Below are 25,554 nucleotides of genomic sequence, written 5' to 3' on the forward strand. Positions count from 1 at the left end.
TATCCCAACATTCGAATAGTGTTACTGATATTACTAATCTTTCAATTTTCTCAACAGCAGTTCTATATTTCTGGCTTAAAATGTATAATGCGATATTGATATTCCTATTGATAGAATGTTGCTTTAAAGCTTTACTTTTGCAAACAATTACGTAGGAATTTTTAATAATAATTCAATTCAATTCAAGTTCTGAGCATCATTTATAGCTGCGTTTTGTTTCATCTGTTTTTAAATCTCTTAAAAATCTGTTAAAACAACTTTAGCTCTAAACTTAGAAAATGCCAAGCATTTTTGCTTGCTGAATAGGCCTCCCCCTATTTTTCTTCAATTTAGTATTTAGGTATTTTTTTCAAAGCCAATTTCTAAGTATTTTTTAATAATAATAAGGTTGTTCATGCAAATTCGGAATATAGATTACTTGTATTCATGCATTTAATAAAATTTTGCATAAACGTTAATCAGTCCTTTTTACTGCAACCTTAATATACTCCTATCTGTCCTAGCTATTGTTTTCACAGAAAAACCACCATGTCGCCCTTAATACCTGAAATGTAAACAATTCAATTTCAACAACAACAAAACAGGTTTTTTTTGCCTACGCTTCGACAAGTTGGTGCATACATTACTTATTTCAGCGAATATTTGCAAGTTAATATCGGCCGCGGCAGTTTTATTTCCGGGAAATTTAGTTGAACATATGCGAAAAAACGGGAAAACGGGCTTTGGTGTTGTTCTTCAAGCGTAGATGGTTTGCGTAAGTGAAGCTTTTACAGAATTTCGTGATAAAATTTTATCTGTTTGCAAATAATTTTTTTAACTAGTCTAGCGAGAAATTTTTGAATTTATGCAGACATTCCAAAACCAGGTACAACACCAACACATGGAAAAATGTGACCACGCTCAAATAGTAGCTTTAAGTATTGGTAAAATGTGTACATAAGTTCTGTTATCAATTGGAAACTTGAATTACAGTGAACAGAACAACATTTAAAAAAAAATAAAAAACGGGGTGTTTGAGCAGCCATATAAACAGCGTTTATTCTATTTTTTCACACACGTACAACTGGCAAGTTAGCAGATTAAGTTTGAACCACCCTGTATATGAAATAATTTTACGTACTTCACAGCAAGCAGAGTTTTGCAGCGCAAATTTTTGTTACACAGTTATTTTGTGTGAGCGACCGAAATCTAGAAAAAATGATCACACTTGTAAAATGCAAAAAAGTGTTTATGAGCAGAAAACTTCGTCAGTTGGCTTGAATTTCAAAGCCCACCTATAATAAATGTAAATGTTTTATACCCATGTTTGTTTCATGTATCACTTGAACAGTTTTATCCTATTTTAAGAAGAGTAATTGAATTGGTGTTTTATAATTGGCAATTTTTGAAACTTCAATAGTTGCTTTCAACTTTCAACCCGCTTTCAACAAACCGGTAAATTATCCTTCTAATCCTGAAAGCGTTACTTATTATTGGTGCGGGTTGCGCTCTTATTCTTCCTGTTATCTGGCAGGAAAGAGTTATTGGGTTCTAATGTTTAAATTCATTATAAAAAGGATGCTAAATTTTGTTACTAGAAATTCCGTGTTGACTGAGTCAACAACAAAAAATGTGTAATCAATCTAAAGTGCATGTGTGCTTTGCTGGTTTTGTAACTGTGTAACATTTTCTCCATTTCGTTAGAAAATATATCAATCTTTTGTAATGCAGAGCAGAACAACCGATGTAACAACTAATTAGAATGCCGCGTTGTAGATCAAAGACTATTTTTTCTTGCTCCACTTTTCCGAGTTATTGAGGTATTGAGTTTAAGCTAGAATATTTCGAATTTACTGAGTTAAGAACCAAACCATTAATTTCAAAAATCCATTACACATAATTATTGTCTATCCAAGTCCAATTTGGCTAATTTTGCACTGATGGTAACGGGCACAGGATCAGCCAACAAGAACTATAAAATAAACATCTAATTATTCTGATACAGGAACTTTATAAACGTATCGGAAAAAATTACTTTTAATCAGCAGTTTTTTTTTATAACGGACTTCCGATAAGCAGCGGTGATTTCGCTGTAATTAGTCAAAGACTTCCCTTGTACAGGTGAGACAACAGGTGTCTGAAGAAGCACCATCATCTCTAATAATCCGCTGTTGCCAACATTTCAACCTGATTTTAACTGGAAGATATTATTTAAACGGAAAGTTTTTATCATGGGTTTGAGTCCATATGAAGTTCATATGAATATATCATTAACTATTCCAATAATGATTTATTTTAACAATATTTCATTCACTTAATTCGCAACTGGACATTAATATTTGATTATCTTCCAATTAAAATTTGAAACTCTTGCAGAACTAAGTTAATTTTATTTGCTATTTTTGCCTTGCTTTTTATATGCCATTTTAATTTTAAAAAAAGTTAAAAATCTTAATCTTCTTTACAGAATCTCTATTATTTCTATATATTATAACCACAAGCTCATGCGAAACGACACAAAATATATTTTATTATTACATATATAAAACTTTTGACCCTCTTTTGGGCCCACTTTATATTTCACTTTTAGGTTTACTGTTTGTATGTTGCTTTTCAGGGTTATTCAAGTGTCTCTCTTCCACTATTATTTTTTTCCCAAATATTTCTTTTGCTGTCAGTATCTGATTATTTCAAACGTGTATATGATTCAAATCAGACTTTATAATAAACGAGAAAGTTTAAGGTGTTCATGTCATTGATGAAATTATAAGAATCGAAACGTACGTAATATAAAAAACAGAGCAAAATTTATTAGCTAAATTTGAATTTGTAACACAGCTTTTAATTATTCTCAAGAAAAATTGACATTCTGGATCTCGAAAATAAAGGTTTTGTAGACTTCTTTCTTCAGTTATGTGTAGAAAATTTTAAACTCACAAAGTTTTTTTCCTAAAGACTTGATTCAGAACTAGTAAAATATTTAGAATTAGTAATAATTCAACTCAAAGCTGAAAGGAAAATTTTAACTAAAAAATGCAATTAAAACTTTCAGACCAAAAGAAAATAGACAAGTTATGCTGATACACAACCAATGCCGAAATGCCGGCTTTGCATTGAAAACAAAATAACAACATTTTTATTTTGTATAATTTTAATGTTCTGGTAGCTTATTTAAAGTTTATAAAATACATCTACGTGCCATTATATTAATTAGCACCGCTTCCTTTGAAAATATGAAAAATAAAATTTCTGGTTTTGACCAGGTGAAACTTTGTCCATCAAGTCTTCGACTTGGTATTATCTTGAAGTTTTTCCAATTGTATCCCGAATTTTTTCTGACTAGTTAGAAGACTTTTCCACCGATCTAACAACATCGCTTTTCTGCTCTATCCTAGGCCAGTGTAGACGTTTCGTCCTCTTACATTCACCATTTCTCCATGGTGTCGTTCGTAAAGAAGACGCGGTATATTCTGAAACGGTTTACGTCGCGCTATCAGCTCGAGCACGTTTGTTTACAAACACTTCGAATCGGCATTTCAGTTGTTTTCTCCTTTTATTTGATTTTTTTTTGATTACCAGTTTGTCAGTTTTTTGCTTGTTTAAGGATTGCTGTTTCAGCTGAATTAATAGGTGAGCAATTTTGTGTAAAATTTGTTACGAGTGTAAAGGTGATTTATTTATTCGTTTTTTTTTTAATTTATACAAAAAATATGAAAATATTATATTCATACCGACAAAACATTTTGCCAAAAAATTTTAGAACTGAAATTATTTTCAATTCTATTTATTTTAATTGTGATAAATTTGTATAGTTTTTTTTTCGGTAATGTTAAGTAGAATACTTTTTTAAATTAGAAATCCCAACTTAAATCGGCAGTGGGAAAACTTAACAAATTTATTTCGTTTATTTTTAATCGTTTCGCCATCACTCGCACAATCAGTTGCTCCTTCTAGGCTTCAGAAATGTATTTCAATCCCATATACTTAAGCTTTAAGATTTTATTATTTTTTACTATGTACTAAATTTGTTAAATTCTCATGCAAAATAAACTCTTCAAAATTCAATTTAAATAACCGACAGGTCAGTATTCAAGAACTTTGAAGATTTCTTGTTCTGCAAGTTTGTTCTGAAGAAATTTCTGACCGTAAATAAATCAGCAGAATAGAGTGTATGTTATGAGCCAAAATAGTAGTTTTGTAGATTCTGGTCTGAACGCCGGAATGCGGAACGCCTAAATTCATTATTATTTTTTTTTTTCTATATACTGTTCAGCCATCGCTCAGGATTCTGGTCAACATTAAATATCCCGATTTAGAAACATCTTAACAATCAATATTTTTTCCAATTAAATCATACAGTGCGCTACTTCGTATGCCTATTGCCCATATTTGTTATTAACAATACTCTTTTGTAGTTCGATTCGGTGCTATTAAAAAGCGAATAAATTTGTTCTCAAACGACAACAACAACACGGAATATTTCTTGCATTATTAACCCTCAGATCGAAAAATAACTTCTTCTTTCATTACATGTTCTCCATTATAGTTCTGAGATTGTTATCAACAGCTAGTTGCTTCTTATTGTTGGCATTTCTTCATTGTGTTCATTTCGTATCGCGCAGAGCATGATAACGGTCTTTTTATTCATACCTTTGGATATGCCCATACATTTTATCATAATTATTTTGTATGTATATGGTTGCACTCGTAAAAATTTCTTGGGAATTATTGTTCAACTCTCTCGTGTGTAGTCTCGAATTTTAAAACTATTTGTTAAATATGTTGTGAGCAGAGAAACGTTTGAATTAGTTACGCATTTTTTAATGGTATTTATCCATGTTGGATACAATCTCTGGTATTTATTAGATTATTAGATTTGTGTTTGTTTGAGTGCAGCAATTTATATACTTTTTAAATTATAGATATATATTTTCTTTGAATCTAAATCTTTTTTTGTAATTTTTGAAAGTTTTATCTACTTTGAACTATTTGCCGTGCAAGCTTCTAACTTGGAATAAATTCAGTAAATCGATCGAAGATTTTTTCTGAAACTATGCTTGGACATGTCGGTTGGTATTTTAAATTACAGTATATTTAATGACAAATGCTTATACAGCGTGTTTGAAATTTTCTATCGAAAGTATCAATTTTTTTTATGTCGTTTATTTTTTAAGTTACACTTTCCTATTAATTATCAATATATTTCTTACTTATTCTTACAATATATAAAATTTTGTATCAAAATTTCATCTTTAGTAGGAATATGCAACTTGATGTATTCTTTAAGAATACATGCTCATCAAAACATTTAAATTGCAAAAAACACATTTTTTAATTTTCAATTTTCTTGCATCGAGTAGAGCGCAAATTTTTTATCAGAATCATGTCGATTTCGTTAATTTATTCGAAGTTAAACAAGCTGTTAACGCTATTATAAAAGTTGTTTTGAAGTACAAAATTCCCAGTGTGTATATATGATGGATTGCAATTATTGTGGTAACAATAAGTTCTAATTAAAAAAAAGTTGGAATGTTGTGTTATGCGTCCCTTTAAGTTGGAATTGCAGGGATTTTTTGGGAAAGTGTATATAGGAAATATATATGGTACCTAATTATTCACATTTATTACTCACAACTATCTAAATTGGCCAATAGGTTAGCAGACAGGTGGACCACTAATTAAAATCGACTTTTAACCGTCACAAAAGGTTTAATTTTTTTTCAACCAGCTTTGCTTAAAAACTTACGATTTTAATGAGTTCAGGTAAAATAAAAAATAAGTAAATTAAAATGAATAGAAATAGTACATGGTTATTATTACATAACATATCTGGTTAACTAGTTTAAGCTTTAAAGACATTTTATCAAGTTATTTAGGATTTATTCGCAATGCCGGCATGACAATCAGGACTCAATAAATGGTTAATAGAATCGCTTGCAACAATATCTTTTTGTTATAATAAGACTTTCTACTAGTTTAATAATACGTTCTAGTATCAGAAAATGAACAAGTGGAGAACCAACGTCCAATTACATATCAAGCCTTATTTATTATAAATTTATTGATACACTTTTTCACTTTGAGGAAGTAATTAGTGATATTTTTTGTGGTAAATAAAAAAAAAATGTTGTGGTTAATTAGTCACCGTGATGATAATCAGAAATTGTTTAGGTTTGTGGGTTTTTCGGTCGTTAGATGGTGGCAAAAATAAACCACTATTTTTTCATGGGCCGACGTTTCGACTTTATTTAAGTCATCCTCAAGGCTCTAAAACCGAAAAAAGAGGTGTTTCAGCCTTGAACTCAGGGAAATTGAAATAATATTTGAGTCAATGACATTGAGATGAATTACAGTCAGCAATAAAAATTTAAAACTTAACTTCACAATAGATTAAAAGTAGATTGTGACAAAAAGGGCATAAAGTTGAAATATCTAACATCTAGCACAAATATATTCAGTCCAGTCTTATAATAAAATTATATTAACTTATACTTTTAGTTTTCGTTAAACTTAAACTTAAAATTTTAGTTTAGGTCAAAGTGTTTCTAAAACAAATTAAAAAATTTCTTATATTAGAAATTATATTATTATTAAGTTATTTGAATATTTTAGTATAAATATAATAGTATTTGTTATTAAAATTTTTTATTAAAACGTAGATAAAAATATATGCTCCAATCTCAAACGTTGCCCGAAAAAATACTAATCATTTCAATGCTTTTAGTCGAAAAACCCAATTTAAGAAAAAAATATATAGAATCGTGTAGCCTTTTGGCTACAGTTCAGACCACATATCTGCAAATCTCAAACTATTTACGTATTCTTTTGCGAGCCAATCATTGTTTGGTTTTGCCGCATTCAAAGTTCATCGATTATAATGTCATGTAATAATAATATGTATTGTCAATGTTTTCCTACCGATCTGAATCAATTTGTTTTATATGGTATTTTGCCTTGCAACAGCGATTGAAAAAGTAAAAGTTCTGCCTGTTGGGTATAGCATAAACATAACTCGAAAATGTCAAATATAATAACACGTATTGTTTTAATTCTTCCTGTTGAATCGAAAGAAACAACGATAATTTGAGGTTGACCTAATTTTTCTAAATTTTGCATAAAATTAACACCGACCCAAAACGTTTAATCGTACCAGAGAAAGCACTAGACATCAATTTTCAATAATTGCCCCTGTAATTGGCCTTTACTCGCTTCTCTAATTGAGATAAGTACAGTTTTTGTCACTTTCTACTGGTAATTGAAGCTTTTAGCGAGATGACCAAACGTAATTATTCCCATTACAATGTTTCCACATACGATAAGTGCCATATAATCTACTTTTATTGTAATTACTAGGTACTCAACTGAACTGATTTAATTGATTTTTCAATCTAGAGCTGTGTAAAACTTTGCAGTTTTGCATAAGAATTTGCTTTTTCTGGGTTTTGCTTCCTGTCGGTATTACCTCTTGATCTTTTCTGTAGTACTTTATTATATTTTTCCTTTGAAATGGATACATACAATTAATATATGTTGAAAAGCAGCTTTGCAACCATAATATTTTTTTCTTTGACATGCAAACCTAAAATATTATAGAATGGATTTTTTTGCAATCAGGCGACTAACCTGATTTGTAACCGGGTGTGTTTTTTTAACAAAAACATATTTAAAGTTAGGTATCGACATGTTTGACAAACGCTGATGAATTTGCTAATTTTCCTGCCAGATGAAGGCTTGGTTGGACATGATTGCTGTAAGATGTAGTCATATGCATTTTAGCGCAAATTTTTTCTTGTAACTTGGTATAATATGAACCTTGAAAATAGCATACATTCTTCAATATGTTCGCTAATTTTACTTTGATTTTACTTACGCTTATACTTGATGTTTTTGCCACCGTACATTATTTAGAAGTAGATACATGATGGTCCTTTCAGTAACAAGAGATGATAAATTGGCAATTTTTCTTTGCATTTTTGCTCTCGTCGCACCAAAGAAATGCTTATCACTTACATCGTCTGGTTTTGGATGCGGTGTTCAATTATTTATTCTCACGTCCGTCACATTAAAAAGTTACTTAAAGTAATCACTTTAATGGATAACTGGATAAGTTGTTTACTATAATTACAATTTACAAAGTTGTAAGTTGCTTATTTATAATTGAAAAAGTCCATTCCAACAAGTTTGATTAGGACTCTATTGTTGTCTGAGAACTGTAATAATTGTCGTGTAATGTTTAGAAATAAGTCTTATTAGTGATTTAATTATGCTTTATTCTTAAGAATTCCAAGGGTTTTCCAGTTTCATGCTGAACTCAAGCGTAAATTTATCACACATACTTCTTTGCTCTTTTTTACGTAGTCTTCCGATTCCAAAGAACTAAGCTAAAATTTAAATCACTTAGATTATTATAAATACCTTACTCTTCAGAATGCCATCTCAGCTAACACGGAATTGGGTATTTTCATTTCCACGTCTCACAATTTTTAATCGGCTCTAAAAAATTTGAAATTCAATTTTAAGAACGCAACATTACCTGTTGAGGAAGTGCCTTATGAATCGTTGCACTTGAAGTCAGTGGCATTTTTGCTCTGCTGCATTTTGGCTGAGCTGCAAGTTATACCTCTAACTGTACTTCTTTTCTATCATCTAATTATTGGGTAGAGTTATGTAATAATTGATGTTGCGTTTTAATTAACGAGTTTTACCTGCAATTAGTGAGGATGTAGGTAGATAAATCGAAAAATTATAAATAATTTGTCACGCTTCAAGAGCAGTTTCAATGAAAATTAAATATTGATATTTTGTGTTAGTATTTATTTGACGCTGAACGGTCTTAGTTACAGTTTAATCGTGATAATGGATTTTTTGGTCTGTTTATCGTTTTTATTCAATTTAAAATTAACATTATTTTGACGTAGAGTGTTTTATATTCTAATAAGTTACTCATTTTCAACTGTATTTTATTTCTGGTTTTTGGTTGATTTTATTCGTTTGCTGTAGTCATTTAATTAATTTCATGTTTAATAATATGTCTTTAGTTCAATTTTATTCCCAGATTTAGGTGAAAATAGATCCTTTCTATCATGATAATAGTAGATCTTTTCTATCATGCTTTAAATACTGCTAAAAAACGAAATCAGAAACAAATCTGAGAGAGCTACCTATATTCTACTGATTTTTAGATATCAGCAGGTTTCTGGAAGCAAGGATATTAATATTTGAAATCCATTCAATGTTTTTCGAAAAATTTGCCAATATTTTTTAAGTCTTAAGAGTACCATTGATCAAAAATGTATTCAGAAAAGACCCTTCAGAGACATGCAGAAAATATTATTAGTTAACAAATTATAACATGAACTAAATTGTTGCATTGTATATAATTTGACTGCTATTATTAGCAGTTATTATTAAATTTTGATTAATTTTTGTCAACAGATGAATCTCTATTGTTTTAATAGTGGTTTCATTTAAAATTTTTGATGTTCTTTACCCTCTTTTCAAGTCCTGATTTTTCTGAATCACTTAATTTATATTTTCTACTTTTGCTAATCTGAATTCAGTGTTAAATATGCATTTTATTGTAAAGTTAGTTGTTGAGATCCTTGTCAGATTATGCGTATTTTTCCTTTCATTTTTGAATTAAAATTATAAAACATTTTTTATATTTAAATGTGTTTATATTTTGGCCCAAGCAAAATTCCATGTACTCTACTAAATTGGCTGAAAATGTGGAAATAAATATGCGAGACGTGAACAGTTAAAGATATAATAAATATCTCACGCTGTTTTATTTAGATAGATTTCCAAGCAACAATATACCATTGGTGAGCTATTTGGGTTTTCAAGCTGCCGAAGAAATATTTCTTTTTTTGTAAGCACGAGAGGTTTGCATTTTCAAAATTTTTTTCGCTTCAAAGCGTATTCATCAGTCCAGTGTAGGCTTTGAAGCGAAAACACCTCTGAAGATGTCATCCACTCATGCTTGCGAAACATCCAGAATAATTCTTTTTCCATAACGGCTTATAAGCTCGAGAACCTCACCAGCTTCAAGCAATGGTCGCGAATTCTTAACTTGTTTTGGTATCTAATAAAACACCGCACTGAAAATTAGTAGAATAATCAAAAGCATATTGCAAGTCAAATATTGTCTACTTTAAATAAAAAACTTGAATCAAACCGAAGGCCGAAGACGAAAAACTGATTAAACTGTTATTGAAATAAAGGTTAATGAAAAGTGACCAAGTTTTAACAATGTTGCACATGATCAAAATGATACTGCGATATTCCTTGCATCAAAAGAAGACGATGTCTAACATTGTCAAGTGGCAAGAAGAGACATATTTTTTTGGTGCTAAAACTATGAATGCTACAAGATTTTACAAAGAGCACAAACCTGTGAATAATTGATTAGTGTATCAAACAAAAAGAACATGAGTTGATTCCAGCTTCCAAATAAAAAGTTCTGGTAGTTTTTGTACCACGACACTCAAGAATTCACCCCTTGTCCAAAACGGCTGAACTCGATTGTTTCATTAAAATATGAGTTTTACATAAGAGCAAATTCACAGCGAATTTCACTAAAATAGATCGTACCATTCTCCCGATAATTCAAAAAAGGAATTTTTTTTGAAGAACTTTGATCATCAATAGCAAGGGAGCCAGACATTTTTTGTTAATAAAAGTTAGGTCAGATCGCCTTCCTTTGATTCAAACAATATCGCAGTAGCGTTTTGATCATGTGCTTACGGGACACCCTGTATATTTTTTGGTAACTTGTTTAGTCAAAAATTTTTTTATTTGTTTCAGTTATGTCTCCACGGTGAAACCATCATGTGAACTAACATCCATTTGAGAGAGAAAAAAACATTTTGTGAATGTGTTTAGTGACTTATTAATATGCCGCAAACGATCTTCCGCGGTTTTAATACGCCTCTTAATGGACATGCGATGTTTAATGGCAACGGACATTTTGCCAATGGACATGCCGGACATAATGGAGTTAATGGACATACACATCAGAATGGACATGCACATCAGAATGGACATGCAGTTCAGAATGGCAATGCCCATCAAAATGGACACACACCTCTGTATCAGCAGAATGGACATGCCACGAAATGTAATGGACATGTTGGTAAGTTCATGTTTTAATGCATAGGTATACGAATGGGAAAAGTTAAAACTCGCCAGACGAAGTTTATCCGTGAAGAATTTGCTACGAGTAGAGCGTTTTGTTTGAGTTTAGTTTCTATATCAATTTTCAATAACGTAATAATTAGTCTACAAAATAAAAAATAGATTTTTCAAAGATTTTTTTCTGTTATCGGGTTCCTATTTTAATTTATTATAGTCTATAATATTGAAAAATCGGCTGGAATTCAAGGATTTTGAATAGTGTTTTGAGAATTCTATCGCAAGCGATAATAAATAAAAAGCCAAAGCAAAAATGCAAAACTCGACATTTTAACAAGTTCCAAAATTGTGCATTTGCATCTTCAATATAATCAAATTTATCGAACCGATATAATAAAAGTAAAACAGCGTGATGTAAAAATATGATTACTTCAGGAATTTATGGGAATATCCAGTTTAAAGACAAACGATTTTAAGTTAAAATATTTAGTTATATTTGTACGCTTTTCCATGTTATGAATGTCCGTTGGAATTTAATACATTGATATTTTGCAAGTTTATACAGCAACTTTAAGGAATTTATATATTATCAATTCCTAGTTGTTTGTGCACGATTGGCACTTGACTGTCCCATTCCGCAAGGTAAAAGTTGCCAGCGATGGGGCCTTCTAAGTTATATTTCTTAGCGAAATTTCTCACAGAGAAATTGGCACGTTGATCTGCAGAATTGTTGGGAAGTCGTGGTTCGTCGAAACTGAGTTCCTTGTCTTGTTTGTAAATGAAAATAACGTATCGATGAAGTCCGCTATCTTTTGGTGGTCCAGAACTCACAAAGGCAGTTAAAACTTCACCTAAAATTGAACTAATGCTACAAGATAATTTCTTCTGATACAAACAGTAAACAATATATTGCCAGGCCGTTGAAACTTTTCAATATTCCAAACTTAGATTTATTATGCCCATTAAGCAGTGATTTAACTTATTCTAAGCAACTAAACCCTAATTTAAATTTCTAGTTGTACCTTTCTACAGTGTCCTTAACAGGTGAGACAAAACTTTATTCCAAAGTGTGCTAGACTTTGAGAAATTTTATAAAAATGTTGCTGAATGAAATGCTAAATTTTCAAATCTGTCACACAACTATAGACATTTATTAAAAAAACGGAAACACATTTCCTCCTTGAAAACTGAAATGTTAGTAACAATTTAAAACATTTAGTTTCTCTCTAATAATAATTGGGAAGGTTGTTTAATTTCATCCCATTTTGGCCCATACATTCTGTTATTTTATTGCATGTTATTGAAAAAAAAAACAAAATAGTCAAGCATCACTCAGACATGAAGGAAATATGATCGACACCATGAAAGATTTATGTTGTTTTCAAATCAAAATGAAACACTTTTATGGCGAATAGTAATATGGAAATGTGTTTTCTACGCTCTAGGAGTTCATCCATGATAGTTAAGAGTGAGTATACATTTAATCCTTCATTATGTAACGGTTCAGAATTAAGCAGATACACATAAGTATAAGATTAAATGAATAGAGGCGAATACCTGAAAACCCTCACGCGAATTCAATGGAAATGTTATTCTCTGTGAAAAAACTTATTTGCAGCTATTAAATGTTTAAAGTTTAAATATTCCCATCACTTTTTAAAATAGACGCAAATACATACTAGAGATGAAGAAATGTACGTTCTTTTCAGAAAATCAAAAATTTGATTAGAGTTTTCCTTTCTTGAAACCAGTGCTCCTTCAAAAAGTAGTAAACTTTTTAAAATTTTGCAAACTTAGAAAACATTTTAATGATGTATTTTAAGAAAGTGTTGCATAAATAGTAGTTCAAATAACATAACTTAAATAATTAGGAAAAAAACAGTTAAATAGTAGTTCTTTTCCTTATTCCAAGTCGCGATCATCAAATTATGGATTTAATAAAAAAGCTAAGTCACTAAAGACACTTGCAGTTTAAACAAAATTTTCAGAAAACTACATCTTAACATTTTTCTTGAGTTTTACTTTGTGTTAAAGATTCATTAAGACTATTTAATTTTGGTTCTACTGAGTGTCAAAATGCGAAAGAATTCCAATATCTTCAAAGTAAATCTAAGAATTGAAGAAACCTGATCATTTTTGTTTAATTATTCTTTGGGAATAAATTAAATTCGCACTTTTTCTTCCGTTTTTATTTCCTGTGAGAACTTTCAGCAAAAAAGAAAAATCTTTGGGTCACAAAACAAAGGGTCAATTTGCTCAAAGCATTTTCAAATCTATATCAATTTTGTAGGTAATAATTTAGCAGATAATGTTGGCATTAACTAGGTGAGAAAGATTATATCTCAGGATAATTTTAAACAAATCTGAAGTTATGATAGTCCTATCTTTCCTGGGTTTCAGTCAAAGTGTGAAGTAAACATTTTGAAACATCGTTTATTTCATTACGTTTCGGCGAGACAACAGCGCCATCATCAGATTTAAAATTTTAAACAAACTACAAACACCAATTCACAATTAAAACATGTTGTATAAAATTTATAATTCACCAAGTGTTAAAACATTCATCAGTTTTTGAAGGAAAAAAATTTTCCTTTTGGGAGAGCAAAACATCGGAAAAACTTACCTCATGATTGGTAAAAATGATTGCTCACCCAGGAAAGATAGGAATATCATAACAAGTACACGCAGTCAGGAAAATAAATCAGAACAAATCTGAAGTATAACTCTTTGAAACAGTAATACTGGAAATTATTGAACGAGCAACTTTTCATTTTTCAAAAGGTGCACATTGATCATGGGTTATAATCATCACATTTCAGAATCTGAATAGATTTCAGATTTTATCCAACAGAATCTATTCATCATGACGAGTTCGTGAATTTTTTCAGTTCCATCATGAATTAGAGAATATTTTGAACGCTTTCTACCTTTGGAAATATCGTCACCGGGAACATTTCCAACTATCCAATGATTCCACTCTCGCATAAACGGATTTGCTCTGCTTGGGGCGTCTGGATCGACCATGACTATTGTATAAAACGAATTGGGATCAGAATTCCATTTTATTGTCGGTTGGCCGCTAACTGAAGATATGAAATATCTGCAAATCCCATTAACAAAAACAGTTTTTTGAAACTTTACCTTGTGTTGGTGTTAAAATCTTGCCCATATTAGCCTTGGCACCGCTGGGATAAGTAATCTCAGCCACCTCATTCGGTGCGGTATCGACAATTTCCGGGACAATCTGTTCTTTTACCATGGCGTTTTCGTTTCCTGCTATGCAGGATTCGATTAACAGCCCGCATAGGAATACAAGTAATGTCACAGACATTGTCAAGGGAAGCGAATGGAATGGAAGAAGCGCAACTACTGTGAGATCGATTTCACTGTTGTCATAACTATGCCATGAATTCAACAATAATGTCTACTCAGATATGGAATTATGGACGGATATCAATGCAATTACTATATTTTGCCATCGTTAATATGCTAATGAGATTAAACCGCACTGTTTGAAATTACAGTTTATTGGAGATGCAATAAAACCGAAAGGTGGAAGTCGAGTGATAGAGCAGTAAAGTTGATACTCTTTGATCGCCTATAGTAAAATTCCAAGCAATCTAGATTGTGTAATATAGAAGTTCTCTATATCGGCATCTTCAAGGCTTGAGATGGATAAAGAACGAGTGGAAAGTTTCGTATCCAATCGATTAAATTTAAAGACTCATCGAAAACAGGAAACTTTTGGTTTCAACTCTGCTAAACTTATATCTGGTACCGCTCTTTACTCATCTCTAACAGTTTTTTGGAATTTCATAATTTTTTATATTGCTGGCATAAAGAAGATGAAATTTTGAAAGTTGAAAATATTTGAAATTTATTGAATTGCGTTGGTTAGCTTTATTAAAAAATTGTCTAAAAGAGTGTTTTGAAATTAGTGTTTACTTCTGTGTCACCAACAATGGCAAACTATTTTTTAATGCAACACTCTAGCAGTTTGCAATGTTTATGCAGATTAAATATTAAAACGCAACTTATGTTTCATATTCTTGTAAGCCTGGGTAACACTGTGTTGAGTTGCGCTTTGAGTTGTTCCCTCTCTCTAAGTTAACGAGTTATAACTCATCGGTTAGGGAGTTATAAGGCATTTGTTAAAGCTTTACGAGACCCGAGATTGGAATTTTCACGTCTAAAAAAAGGTTATCAACGTTTTCTTCTTAGTAACGTTTGACTACTTTGTTCAAACAACTACAAAAAGTCCAAATAAAGTCGACGAATTTTCTTGTAAAAGCGATCTCTTAATTTTTTTTCTTAAAATATTGAGTTTTCCAGTATTTTACAGTAAAACGTTTGAAAAAACGTGGTTTTTCTCTTTAGAGACAGCGTTGTTTAGAAATATTGACCTAAAAGTGAAGAAACCCCAGTTTTCAAGAGTTTTCCAAATAAATTATTATAAACTTTCGCTTTTTCAGTTTGGAGAAATATTTTTGGAAAAACACCCAGACATAATTATGACGGTTGTGTCCATAATTCGAAGCTGCAAAAGTTTTCCAAAAATTTTTGCAAATCGGTTAAGGGCGCGAGTGTTTCAATAAAATGTATCTTATAATTTTTCACAGAAAATACCTGAAGATTGCCAGTATTTTAAATACAATTTAAAAATAATGCGACTTTTGCGTAGAAAAAGTTGCTTAAATAAACTTTGTTAAAACTGGAACGGCCTGAAAATTTAAAGAAACTTTATAAATCTTCAGAGCGATGAGGGCCGCGAATTTTCCCAATATTTTTTTGTAAACTTTTGCTCTGGTCGTTTTTTCAAGATAGTGCTAATTACTTTCGGTAAAAAACTGGACAAAATTATTAGGTTCTTGTGCCAAATTCGAAGTTCAAAAGGGTTTCGGAAAATTAATTTTGTCATTTAAGGCTGGAAATACCTTATAAAATATATAAATAATTGTCGAAAAAGAGGAAAATCATCAGAAAATTATGCTTTTTTCGATCAAAAACCTTTAGTTTTGCTATCTATGCTATGCTATGGCAGTTTTGGAGAAAACCTTAGCCGTTTTCGGGAAAAAACGGGAGGAATTTATTTTCGTTTTTGTCCCGAATTTGACACTGAAAAAACATTTTGTAACATTTTTACATAGCTATAAATTTATCTCGTAATTTTTTGCGTAAAAGTCCTCCAGATCGTCAGAATTTTTAAGTAAAACTCTACAAAATAGAGCGTTTTTGAATAGAAAGTAAAGCAAAAAAAATTCAGTCAAAGATAAAAAAAACACATTTTTTAACATATTCCACAGTGTTCGGCGGAATGGAGGTGACGAGATTTCCAAATAATCTGTTATACGCTTTCGCTTATTCTGTTCGTTTTTTGATAGAAAATTATTTGATTTTTGCTCCAAATTCGAAGCGGAAAAGGGATTACAAAACTTTTCACAAAGCGACGAAGGATGCGAAATTTATTTCATAATTTTTCGCGGAAAATACCTTGACATTATCAGCATTTTTAAGTGAAACTTTAGAAAATTGAGCATTTAGAAGAAAGCATAACTTGGCTAAAACTGAAAAACTCTGAAACTTGAAGACATTTTAAAAACATAATTAATAAATGGCCTTTAAAATAAATCTTAAAAAAGTAAAAAAAGTCATCAACATTTTCCCAGCAATGGAACTGAGTTACGGCGCCGGTGCGTTGAGTTGGCGTACCAAGCCTTTTGCGTAGCACTGCGCCAACTCCTAAAACCCCAGGCCTATATTATTGTACCTAAATCTTAAATTTTACAGAAATATACAAGAATTACATGATTTTATTGCCTTACAAGAATTCCATAAAACTGCCTTTGAATAATATATAAAATTTATTTAATTTTTACCAAGCAAAATCAAATGCGACCGATTGAGAACACAAGCATTTAATTAAAAAAGGCGACTTTATATAAAACCTGAATATACAGGGTGGGGCAACGGAAAATAAATGGTAGATATTTCGTGTCTATAACGTTTTAACAGAAACAAAACGATTGGAAACGAACACGTTTCCTGGCGACTGGATTGGACCAAGGGGCGCCATTTAATGGCCCCCACGATCCTCGGATCTTACACTTTCGGACTTTTTTCTTTTTTCTGTGAGGTCATATTAGAAGTACAGTCTATGTATTACTGTCTGTGCAACTAGCATATTTAACCAGATGAATTACTCGAACAGATTACATTTAAATGCTGACTGATAACTTGTGAAATGTTCCAAAACGTGCGTGATCGATTTGTTCAAAATCTCTATTATTGCATCGAAATTCGGGGCGGTCATTTTCAGCAAATCGTAAAGTAGTTTCTAGTCACTATTGTGACGATACAACGTTCTCCAAATAATGACAATGTTTTTCTAGTAAAACATATAAATACTATTTGCCTGACAACCGCTGAAATTGAAGAACTTTAAATTGGTGAGTTCTCGGAATGAAATGAAAAAAATATGTCCCTTTAAGGACTAATTAATTAATCTTGTTCGAAGTTATTCATTAAATATATTTTCCAATTTTCAGGAATTTTTGAAACTTGTCTGCATAATTTCTTACAGCTTTTAATTCTGGTTAGTTATTGTAGAGGCACATTTTCATAATTATTTCTGAGCAATACATTTTTGTTACCTTTAAGAGCTGTTTCAAATGATCTAATGTTAATTTGAATATTTTTTTATTTCAGCTATTAATAAAATATTTGTCGATTTCTTTTCAATTAATTACAGAATTACGTTCGATTGAACCAGTTTCCTGCAAAGCTCTGAACACCTCTGGTCGGTAGCCCAATGACTACCGCGATTACCAGTTAATTTAAAACGCATTTTGCATAATCATTAATTAATTAAAATTCGAAATTTATGTCCTGCAATAAATACAAAAAACACGAGTTTTGATAAACCTATTCGGGTTTTCTAATCGTTTTATGTATAATAAATAGCGCGCAGAATCAATTTGCTCGATGATTATTTGCCGTTGTTTTTTTGTTATTTATTACTCAACTATCCCCTATAGATAGATCGGTAAAAAATATAAGGAAATTGTTTATACGATTAAACCGGTTAAATTAATTACAGTTCGGCTGATATCATTATGCACGACCACATATGACGGGGACTTGTCCAATGGCAATACGTAATGACGGTGTTCCTCTTTACCACGCTCAATGCATACGACAATCGAATTATGTAATTAGTATTGTTTACCTTGCCATGCTTGACTACTTTGATATCGTCTTTAATATCATCGAAGGTTATAGCGGGGTTGTCAAAGTTACATTCAGTTTCTTTGTACAGCTAGATCTTGAGATACTATTCAAGTGCTTCTAAGAGTACACAGGTGTCCGTTACTGTTGCTATTTAGGCAATTCCGTGACATAGTTCAAGTACGAAATGTTACTAGGATATTAACAACTATTTTTTATACTTGCTTACTTAAATTTGGATTTTCTGAAAATATTCAACAGTCAAATATATTGAAGATGAAGGCATTGACAACTGAGACACTTTGGCTAAGGAAGGGAGTCAGACAGGGATGTGTTCTGTGCTCAAATGTTCTTTAGTGTCTGAGTGGAAAGACCTATTATTGAGGCAGTCTTTGATTAGCCCATTGGTATTACAGCTAATGGTTGTTTTATGAGAGATCTTGCCAAACGTGTCACTTCAACTTAGTGGGGAACAAAAGGAGCGAGTCAATAAGTTTGAATTCCTAAGGCATATTCTGGACGACCAGTGGGACCCAAAACGTGAAATTAGGTGATCGAAAAAGCAAAAGCAACTTTTTAAAATCTCCTATACGGAGTGGAAACTTGAACACTTGAAGCAACGACCATCAATCTAATAAAAAATCATTTGAGATGTGGATGCTGCGACCGATGTGCTCAGGATGACTGGATTGGAAGGTCGAGAACTCTTCCAACATATTAAAAAACGAAGGATCTCTTACCTGAGACACATTGAGCTTGGAGAGCGGCATGACCTCCAACGCCTGATATTGCAGGGGAAGACAGAAGGTGGAAAGCGAGGCATTAGAAGGAGGAAATTATCTTGGCCCCGGAACATCCTCCAGTGGATGAAAATAACAGACTTTCAGTCGCTTTAAGAAGCTGCAGTGAACAGAATGATATGATACGAAAACGCAGGACGCCTACGCAGGAATCTAAGTGGCACCTTAAGAAGATCAAAGACATTGAATATATAGCGTGTGAATAGTCAATTCTTACTGTTTATATTTGAAAAAGTGTGGCAAAGTTAATCACATTGAAGAAAAAGCTCCATGCCTCTAGGCAATGCCTTAATCTTCTTCTTCTAAAGGCTTTTATTCATGTTGATGACTGTTGGCAGCAATTATGACAAACTCATCTCGATTTTGTGCGGCTATAAATATTGTCTGGGCGTCTAGATTGGTCCCTTTCCTGATGTTTTTCAGCAATCAGTCCTGCTTTCTGTTCTTATCACGCTTTCCCTCGATCTTTTCTTTCATTTTCAGCTGCGGTAATTCGTACTTGGTATTGCGAAATATGTGGCCAAGATATGCAACCTTTCCCGGCTTCACTATGGTCATAACTTTAAGTTGCGTTATCTTCGTTCTATGTTAAGAATTTGGTTAGTAAACAATTTTTTTGTTGAATCCTACAGATGATTTATCTGCTTGGATTTAGTTATTTAGTTATCCAGCAGTCCAGATATTTCAATTTTGAGACGGGTTCTCCTTCGTACCATGAATTTTGTCTTCTCGGTGTGAATCTGTAGCGATAGTTTTTCTCTTTCAGACCATATTGTGTCTACACTGCTACAACTTTGTAAACTTTCCAGTGTTCTTCTGTGGAGACAATTACATTAGTGTGGTATGTATGGCGTAGGATTTCGTCATATTAATTTTAAAGCCGGATCGGATAATCGGAAGTCTTAAATTATATTAATCATTATAGTTATGAGTAATGTATTTTTAAGTTATAATGAAGACTACTTCCTCATTGATAATGAAGATACCTTTTCAATAACATTCGCACATTAAGATCTAAATCTTTATTTAAGAGCTTTTCCTTTAACTGATGATTTTTTTTGATAACTTTCTTTGTTTTTTGTAACTTTGAAGAATAACTTTTTAAAGTGATAATAAGTCGCAAAACTAAATTGCGTCGAGATCGTCTTTTTAATTTCTGCTTTAGCTACATTTGGTTTTACGTAAAACTAATTCTTCAATAGAAAAACAAACTGTAAACAAATTTAATTTCTACTTATACTACGTTTTGATTAAAAGTTATATAAGTACATACTTACATTTTTCAACTTCTTTCATCTTTTACCCAATTAATAGCTAAAAACCTATGAGCACAAAATAATAGTTAACGTCGACACTGAGCAATCGGATGTTATTAGTTTATATGGATTTTCGTAATATAATTTAAATAGGCATTTAAATTTAAAAAAATTGAGAAAAATTAAAATTTTGCTATTATCTGCTGTTATTATTGGTAGTGTGTTAACGGGAACAGAAACACATATTATGCTAAAAAACAATTTTAAATGGAATACCCAGTATTTTATTTGATACTTGCAAAAACCTTAGAAATTATGTATAAAATGTGTCACAAATAACTTCGTTCTTAACTTCATGGCCAATTTTACTGTTTTTACAACTCTGTACATATTTGAATGTATTCTCAGTTTATTTATCAATTAAATCATTTTATATTATAATTAAATTAAAAAAAAAATTTCCGATTGGTAAGATAATGTACTGGATATCCGATTTAGCAAAAACTATACTTTTGTGTCATCTCATAAACGTGTGTGTTCTGTGTTCGAAAAACTACCATTGATACGCATTGCTAGCTATAGGCTACGTTCACCAAAAGACCAATGTCAACATTTCTGTATTCCCCAGACACACACATGTGTATTGGAAAAAGTTATAAAAATATGCATTTTACATATTTTACCTCAAATACTAATTAATAACTAATATCTTATATGACTAGCCCAAGTTTGCCGTATATAAAGATCAGCAGACTTTTTAGTTTTTCACTTTCATTTTTCTGTAGTTAATATCTTGAATAAACAAAAGAAAAATATTTTTTCATTCAGCATACGCTGTTCCAATAAGCCTCATCATCGTGTATATTAAAAATATATGTTTCTGATTAATTTTTTATACATTTCTGAACTGCTTGTGCAATGAGCTTATTTTTAATTCTAGACAAATTTTTTCCTTGATGCCGGAGCGACTAAGAGCTTGGCTTGGATTATTTAACTTTTGTCCTGAGTATCATCCATTAAATAATGCCCAAATCATATTCACGCCTATTTTAATTTAAAGGTACGTCTCAACCCATATTGTTGTTGTCTCAACCCATGTTTAATTATTAACCTTTGTATAATTTTTGTATATACTATTTTCTTGTGAGTGTAGTCAAATTTTGAATAAAACAACGTTTTGTTGATTTCTTTAATTTAAAGTGCCGATTCTTCTACAGTTTTTTCTGAGAAATATGACAACATTTTGGTGGTAAACATCCCAACGGTTTTAAACTCGGGTTCGATGCGGTTTTTGATTTCTGAAATAATCACTTTAGTCACTTGTAGGAGTTACATCAACAGGTGATTTAGCTGCCATTTTATTAACCACTAATATCAGCGAACGAAAGTAACGACTGCTTTATGGTCAATTAAATCGTGTAAACGTTCATAAAAGCAGTTAGAAGAACGTGTATTTGCATCTCTAAATAAACTGGAAAAAAATAAGTAAAATTACCAAAATTAGTCTTTTGCAAGCTAGAATACTTCTTGGAGACGAAGCTGTGTTAAACTTGCTATTTTAAAAGTTTTTCTTTTTTTCGGTTTAACATTCAACCGTGAAAATTGTAATAAGCTTGTCAAAGTTTAAAAATTCTTGAGTAAATGATATAGAAAACATGTCACAAAAATTCACACCAGACAATTTATTAATTACTCCTTGATTAACACTTCTAAATCATTATTCCAATGCTCTTCATAGAAGCGGTGACAGTAATTATGGGTTTTTAAAGAAAATTACAGTTTTCATAAAGTTTTCTGCTTAAAAGTTTAAGCACATCTCACAACCACACATGCTACGGGATCTAATAATATTTTCATTTAATGAGCCATTGTCTCCCTTCCAAACGTTAATGAACTGTAATTTGAATATTTTGATTTTCTCTAGCGAGAATCGGTTTCGAGTTTTTTGTGTCGTACAATAATTGCCAATAATTAACCGAATGTGAGTGAACCGCTGAACCTTGCCATAATCATAACCCTTCCAGCCTCCATTATTGTTCGCACATTGAGCTCATTTTCATGTATTCATACTTGAATGGAATTAAGATTTTTAATTTTTATAATTACATATTTTCAGCAGACTATTGTACTGATCTATGTGTAATTAACTTGAATGAACAGAAATATACAGAAAATAGGACATTTTTTGTGCGCTCATAGTCGTTTCATTGAAGAAACACAATTTTTTGTCAACAACCGAAATAAATATTTTGAACAATGAGCGATTTACTACATGGAAAATCGAAAGCACCAAAGAATAAATAAATTTGCAGTAGACACTCGTCGAGAATAACCATGTTCAATAAGAATGAAGAAAATGCATAATGTAAAAACTTTTTAAAATATTTTGTACAGACGATTTGTAGCGGCGTTTTAAGGAGCTGATCTTTGCAATTCTTAAGTAAAAAAAAACACTTTCAGTCTATTTTAAATGTGACTTAAATTTTGAGTTTGAATCTTGACTTCTTTCACTATTTCGTGGCATATTTTATTCGGTACTCTTTCAGATGTTGCTTATGCAAAAAAACGATAGAAACTCCAAGTAAAGTTTAAAAATGCAAGTGTTCATACTTAAATTTATTACTGCTTATCTTTGCAAGTTATCCAAAGAACAGAACGATTTTTTGACCATCCGGGGACGAAAACTTCATTGCAATTAAAGACTAAGACTTACAAAAAATAGGTTAAAATGCCTGTGAATTGGCGTTATAAACTTATCATTCTACGCCTATGCAAAATTGACCTGACACAAATTTCTACTTCACCAATCATCGTAATTTGCAATAAAAAAGCGTGTTAAAAGGTTCGACAAAACGACAAAATAAACTCTACAGCAATTCCAGTTGGGCGATTTCTATGCACATAAATGCGTAAGAAGGCTTAAAAACAATATAATATAACAAGCACGACCAAGCATTCCAAGGCTGTCCCACTCAAAGAACTAAACCAAAACTGTTTAGAACGGATTTTGCTTTACTGTTGTTCTTACACCCCCAAGAAACATATCATGAATGGGTCGGAGCGACTTCAATTCAATTGCAACCATAATTCTTAGCTCGGGTTCCACTAATAAGCACTTACGTAGGTGTAATGGAACTAACTTCATGGGAGAGTCGTTCGGCTTCTAGGCTTTACTGTTGTCCTGAATGGGAAAATTTATTATTTTTCTGCTTTACTATACGCAAAAACTGCAGCTTCAGCTAGCACTACCTAGAGGAGCTAATAGAAAATTAACTGCTGATCTGATAAGATCAGAATAGCTGTAAATGTGCGAAACAGAAGCCAAACCTACAGAATGATATAATGCATGGGAAAACGCAGGATTGAGAGTAACACGCAGAGTTAAGTAGGTGGAATCGTTTTTGGTACATACTAGTAAAACAAAATTAACTTAAACTATGTAGTTTTAAAATGTAGCACATTAGTTTGGTGTTACAAATATAGTATAAGTGGTTTTCGTCAGTTATTACATAGCAACTGCGCCCAAATCAAGTACTATTTTTACTTTAAGGCGCTTTTGTTGGCCACAGACATCAGAGCATTGATCAAACGCTTCACATTTACATACATTTTCAAAATTTTTTCATCAATTATTTCCTAATAATAGTTCTAAAACAAACCTTCACATGATATTTCCTATGCATTCAGCTCTGCATAAAAAATCCGAACGAATCCCTTATTCACTGTAGTGAAAAGCTTCCTATTACCGTCTGGCCTCTATTGAATTATTTCTGAACACATTAAGACATTTGTAAAATTCGGCAATCAAATGTTGGTTCAGAGGTGACTCCAATAACTCGGCAAGCGTTTTCATGTAATTTCCTTATCAACACGCAAACGTAAAAATAATGTTTCGTCTTTTTTCGATAGTTGTGTTTGCTTTTTGGAAAGAAAAATAAAATTGTAAATGTTTCAGACATTTTTACTTACTGCTTGCTCTGCAGGGTTTAATACACAACTGACATGCCTTTACAGGTGAAAATCATTCGAATGTTGAAAAGTTCAAATTTCTGAAACAGCAGTTAAGAAAATATTTAATATTACTGTTGCCAGAAGCATGTATTTCTTAAGGGAACATTCTACAACATTTTTTTTGGAAAAATGCGATCGTATTTTGAAAAATCCGCAATAAAGTCTCAATTTCAGAGCTTTCAAGTTTAACATTCATGAGTTCTTGTACTAGTTTAAAAAAGCTTCCGGCTTGTAAAAAAATATCAAGATGATTCAAATATTACGAAGACCAATTGTAAAAATGATTTTTCTTCAGCTCATCAAAAATCTCTTCCACATTGAAAACTTGAAATTTTTTAGGTAACTGAAATTTTCATTGACTGATAAATTTCTATTGAATTTTTGTGTCAATGGCATATATTTTTGCATTAGTTCTTATGGTGGAAGAAAACTTAATAGACTTATAGAAAAAATATTTCTCAAACTCCCAAAAAATTACTTTTGAGGCATTGGTTTTTTCACTCATCGTTATTATACGAGTGGTTTTAGAAAAAAATAATTTTGCATCTGATCAATTTAAAAAGTACGTACTGAACAAATCCGATGCTGAAGATAGGATTATTTAAAAAAACGGCCACTTGCAGAAAAGTAATTTTTCCAAAATCATTATTCAACTTTTGAACAGTTCATAAAGTACCTTTAAATTATGGGATGTTCCTTATTTCTACAGAATACATTTTGTGCGCTTCTAGCCAAAAAAAATTAAGACTTCTTTTCTAGTATAAAAAAGCTTCTATTTATTCAATATTATTCACGCCAAAAAATGTAAATCTATTTAAGGTCTTCGAATCGATCAAGCACCTTCCAGTTCCATATTGAAATTTATCGGATTATAAATTTCTTTGTACCTTATTCCTAACAGATCATCTAAAAGCAACTGAAAGGAAGGGTTTTTCTACCGCCAGCGTTCAATACAGTAGATCAATAGTAGCAAAGCACCAAAAATGTGAATAGAACTGCCATAATTTAGACCCATCAGTCCCAATATCTCTTAATTAGTAATTAATTCAACATTTGTTTAAATGTCCACAGGAAAACTGTTTATGACTGGTAGTTTAGTTAAAAATTAAATTATTCGGTCTGTTGGTACTGTTTTAATTTATCAGGCAGTC

The 25,554-nt window shown here is 31.5% G+C and overlaps 2 protein-coding genes across 5 annotated transcripts in view; one reads left to right on the forward strand and one right to left on the reverse strand.

The window, feature by feature from the left end:
* Window positions 1–653: 653 nt before the first annotated feature.
* LOC109540254 (calpain-9) overlaps window positions 654–25,554 on the forward strand; it is a 117,488-nt gene continuing 92,587 nt past the window's right edge. Inside the window, exons 1-2 of one of the 3 annotated variants that reach the window (XM_048663837.1) lie at window positions 654–754; window positions 10,786–11,113. In XM_048663837.1, the coding sequence (XP_048519794.1) occupies window positions 10,876–11,113 (238 nt within the window). In that variant the 5' untranslated portion in view covers window positions 654–754; window positions 10,786–10,875. Of the gene's footprint in view, window positions 755–3,401; window positions 3,610–10,785; window positions 11,114–25,554 lie in introns of those variants that run through there. The other 2 variants (XR_007280878.1, XM_019908542.2) reach the window with 2 other exon arrangements.
* Window positions 11,583–14,708, reverse strand: LOC109540255 (protein D2). Of its 2 annotated transcripts, none has more exons than XM_019908545.2 (3): window positions 14,254–14,708; window positions 14,040–14,195; window positions 11,583–11,963 (listed from the first exon to the last, which is right to left on the reverse strand). In XM_019908545.2, the coding sequence occupies exons 1-3, from the start codon at window positions 14,441–14,443 to the stop codon at window positions 11,692–11,694; spliced, it is 618 nt and encodes a 205-aa protein (XP_019764104.2). In that variant the 5' UTR covers window positions 14,444–14,708; the 3' UTR covers window positions 11,583–11,691. The 2 variants fall into 2 exon arrangements, with proteins under 2 accessions (XP_019764104.2, XP_019764106.2); XM_019908547.2 differs by having other exon boundaries at window positions 14,040–14,138; window positions 14,254–14,531.

This window comes from Dendroctonus ponderosae, unplaced genomic scaffold (genome assembly GCF_020466585.1).
Source record: "Dendroctonus ponderosae isolate FM_Combo_2020 unplaced genomic scaffold, Dpon_F_20191213v2 Dpon_F_20191213_2, whole genome shotgun sequence".
NCBI lineage: Eukaryota > Metazoa > Arthropoda > Insecta > Coleoptera > Curculionidae > Dendroctonus > Dendroctonus ponderosae.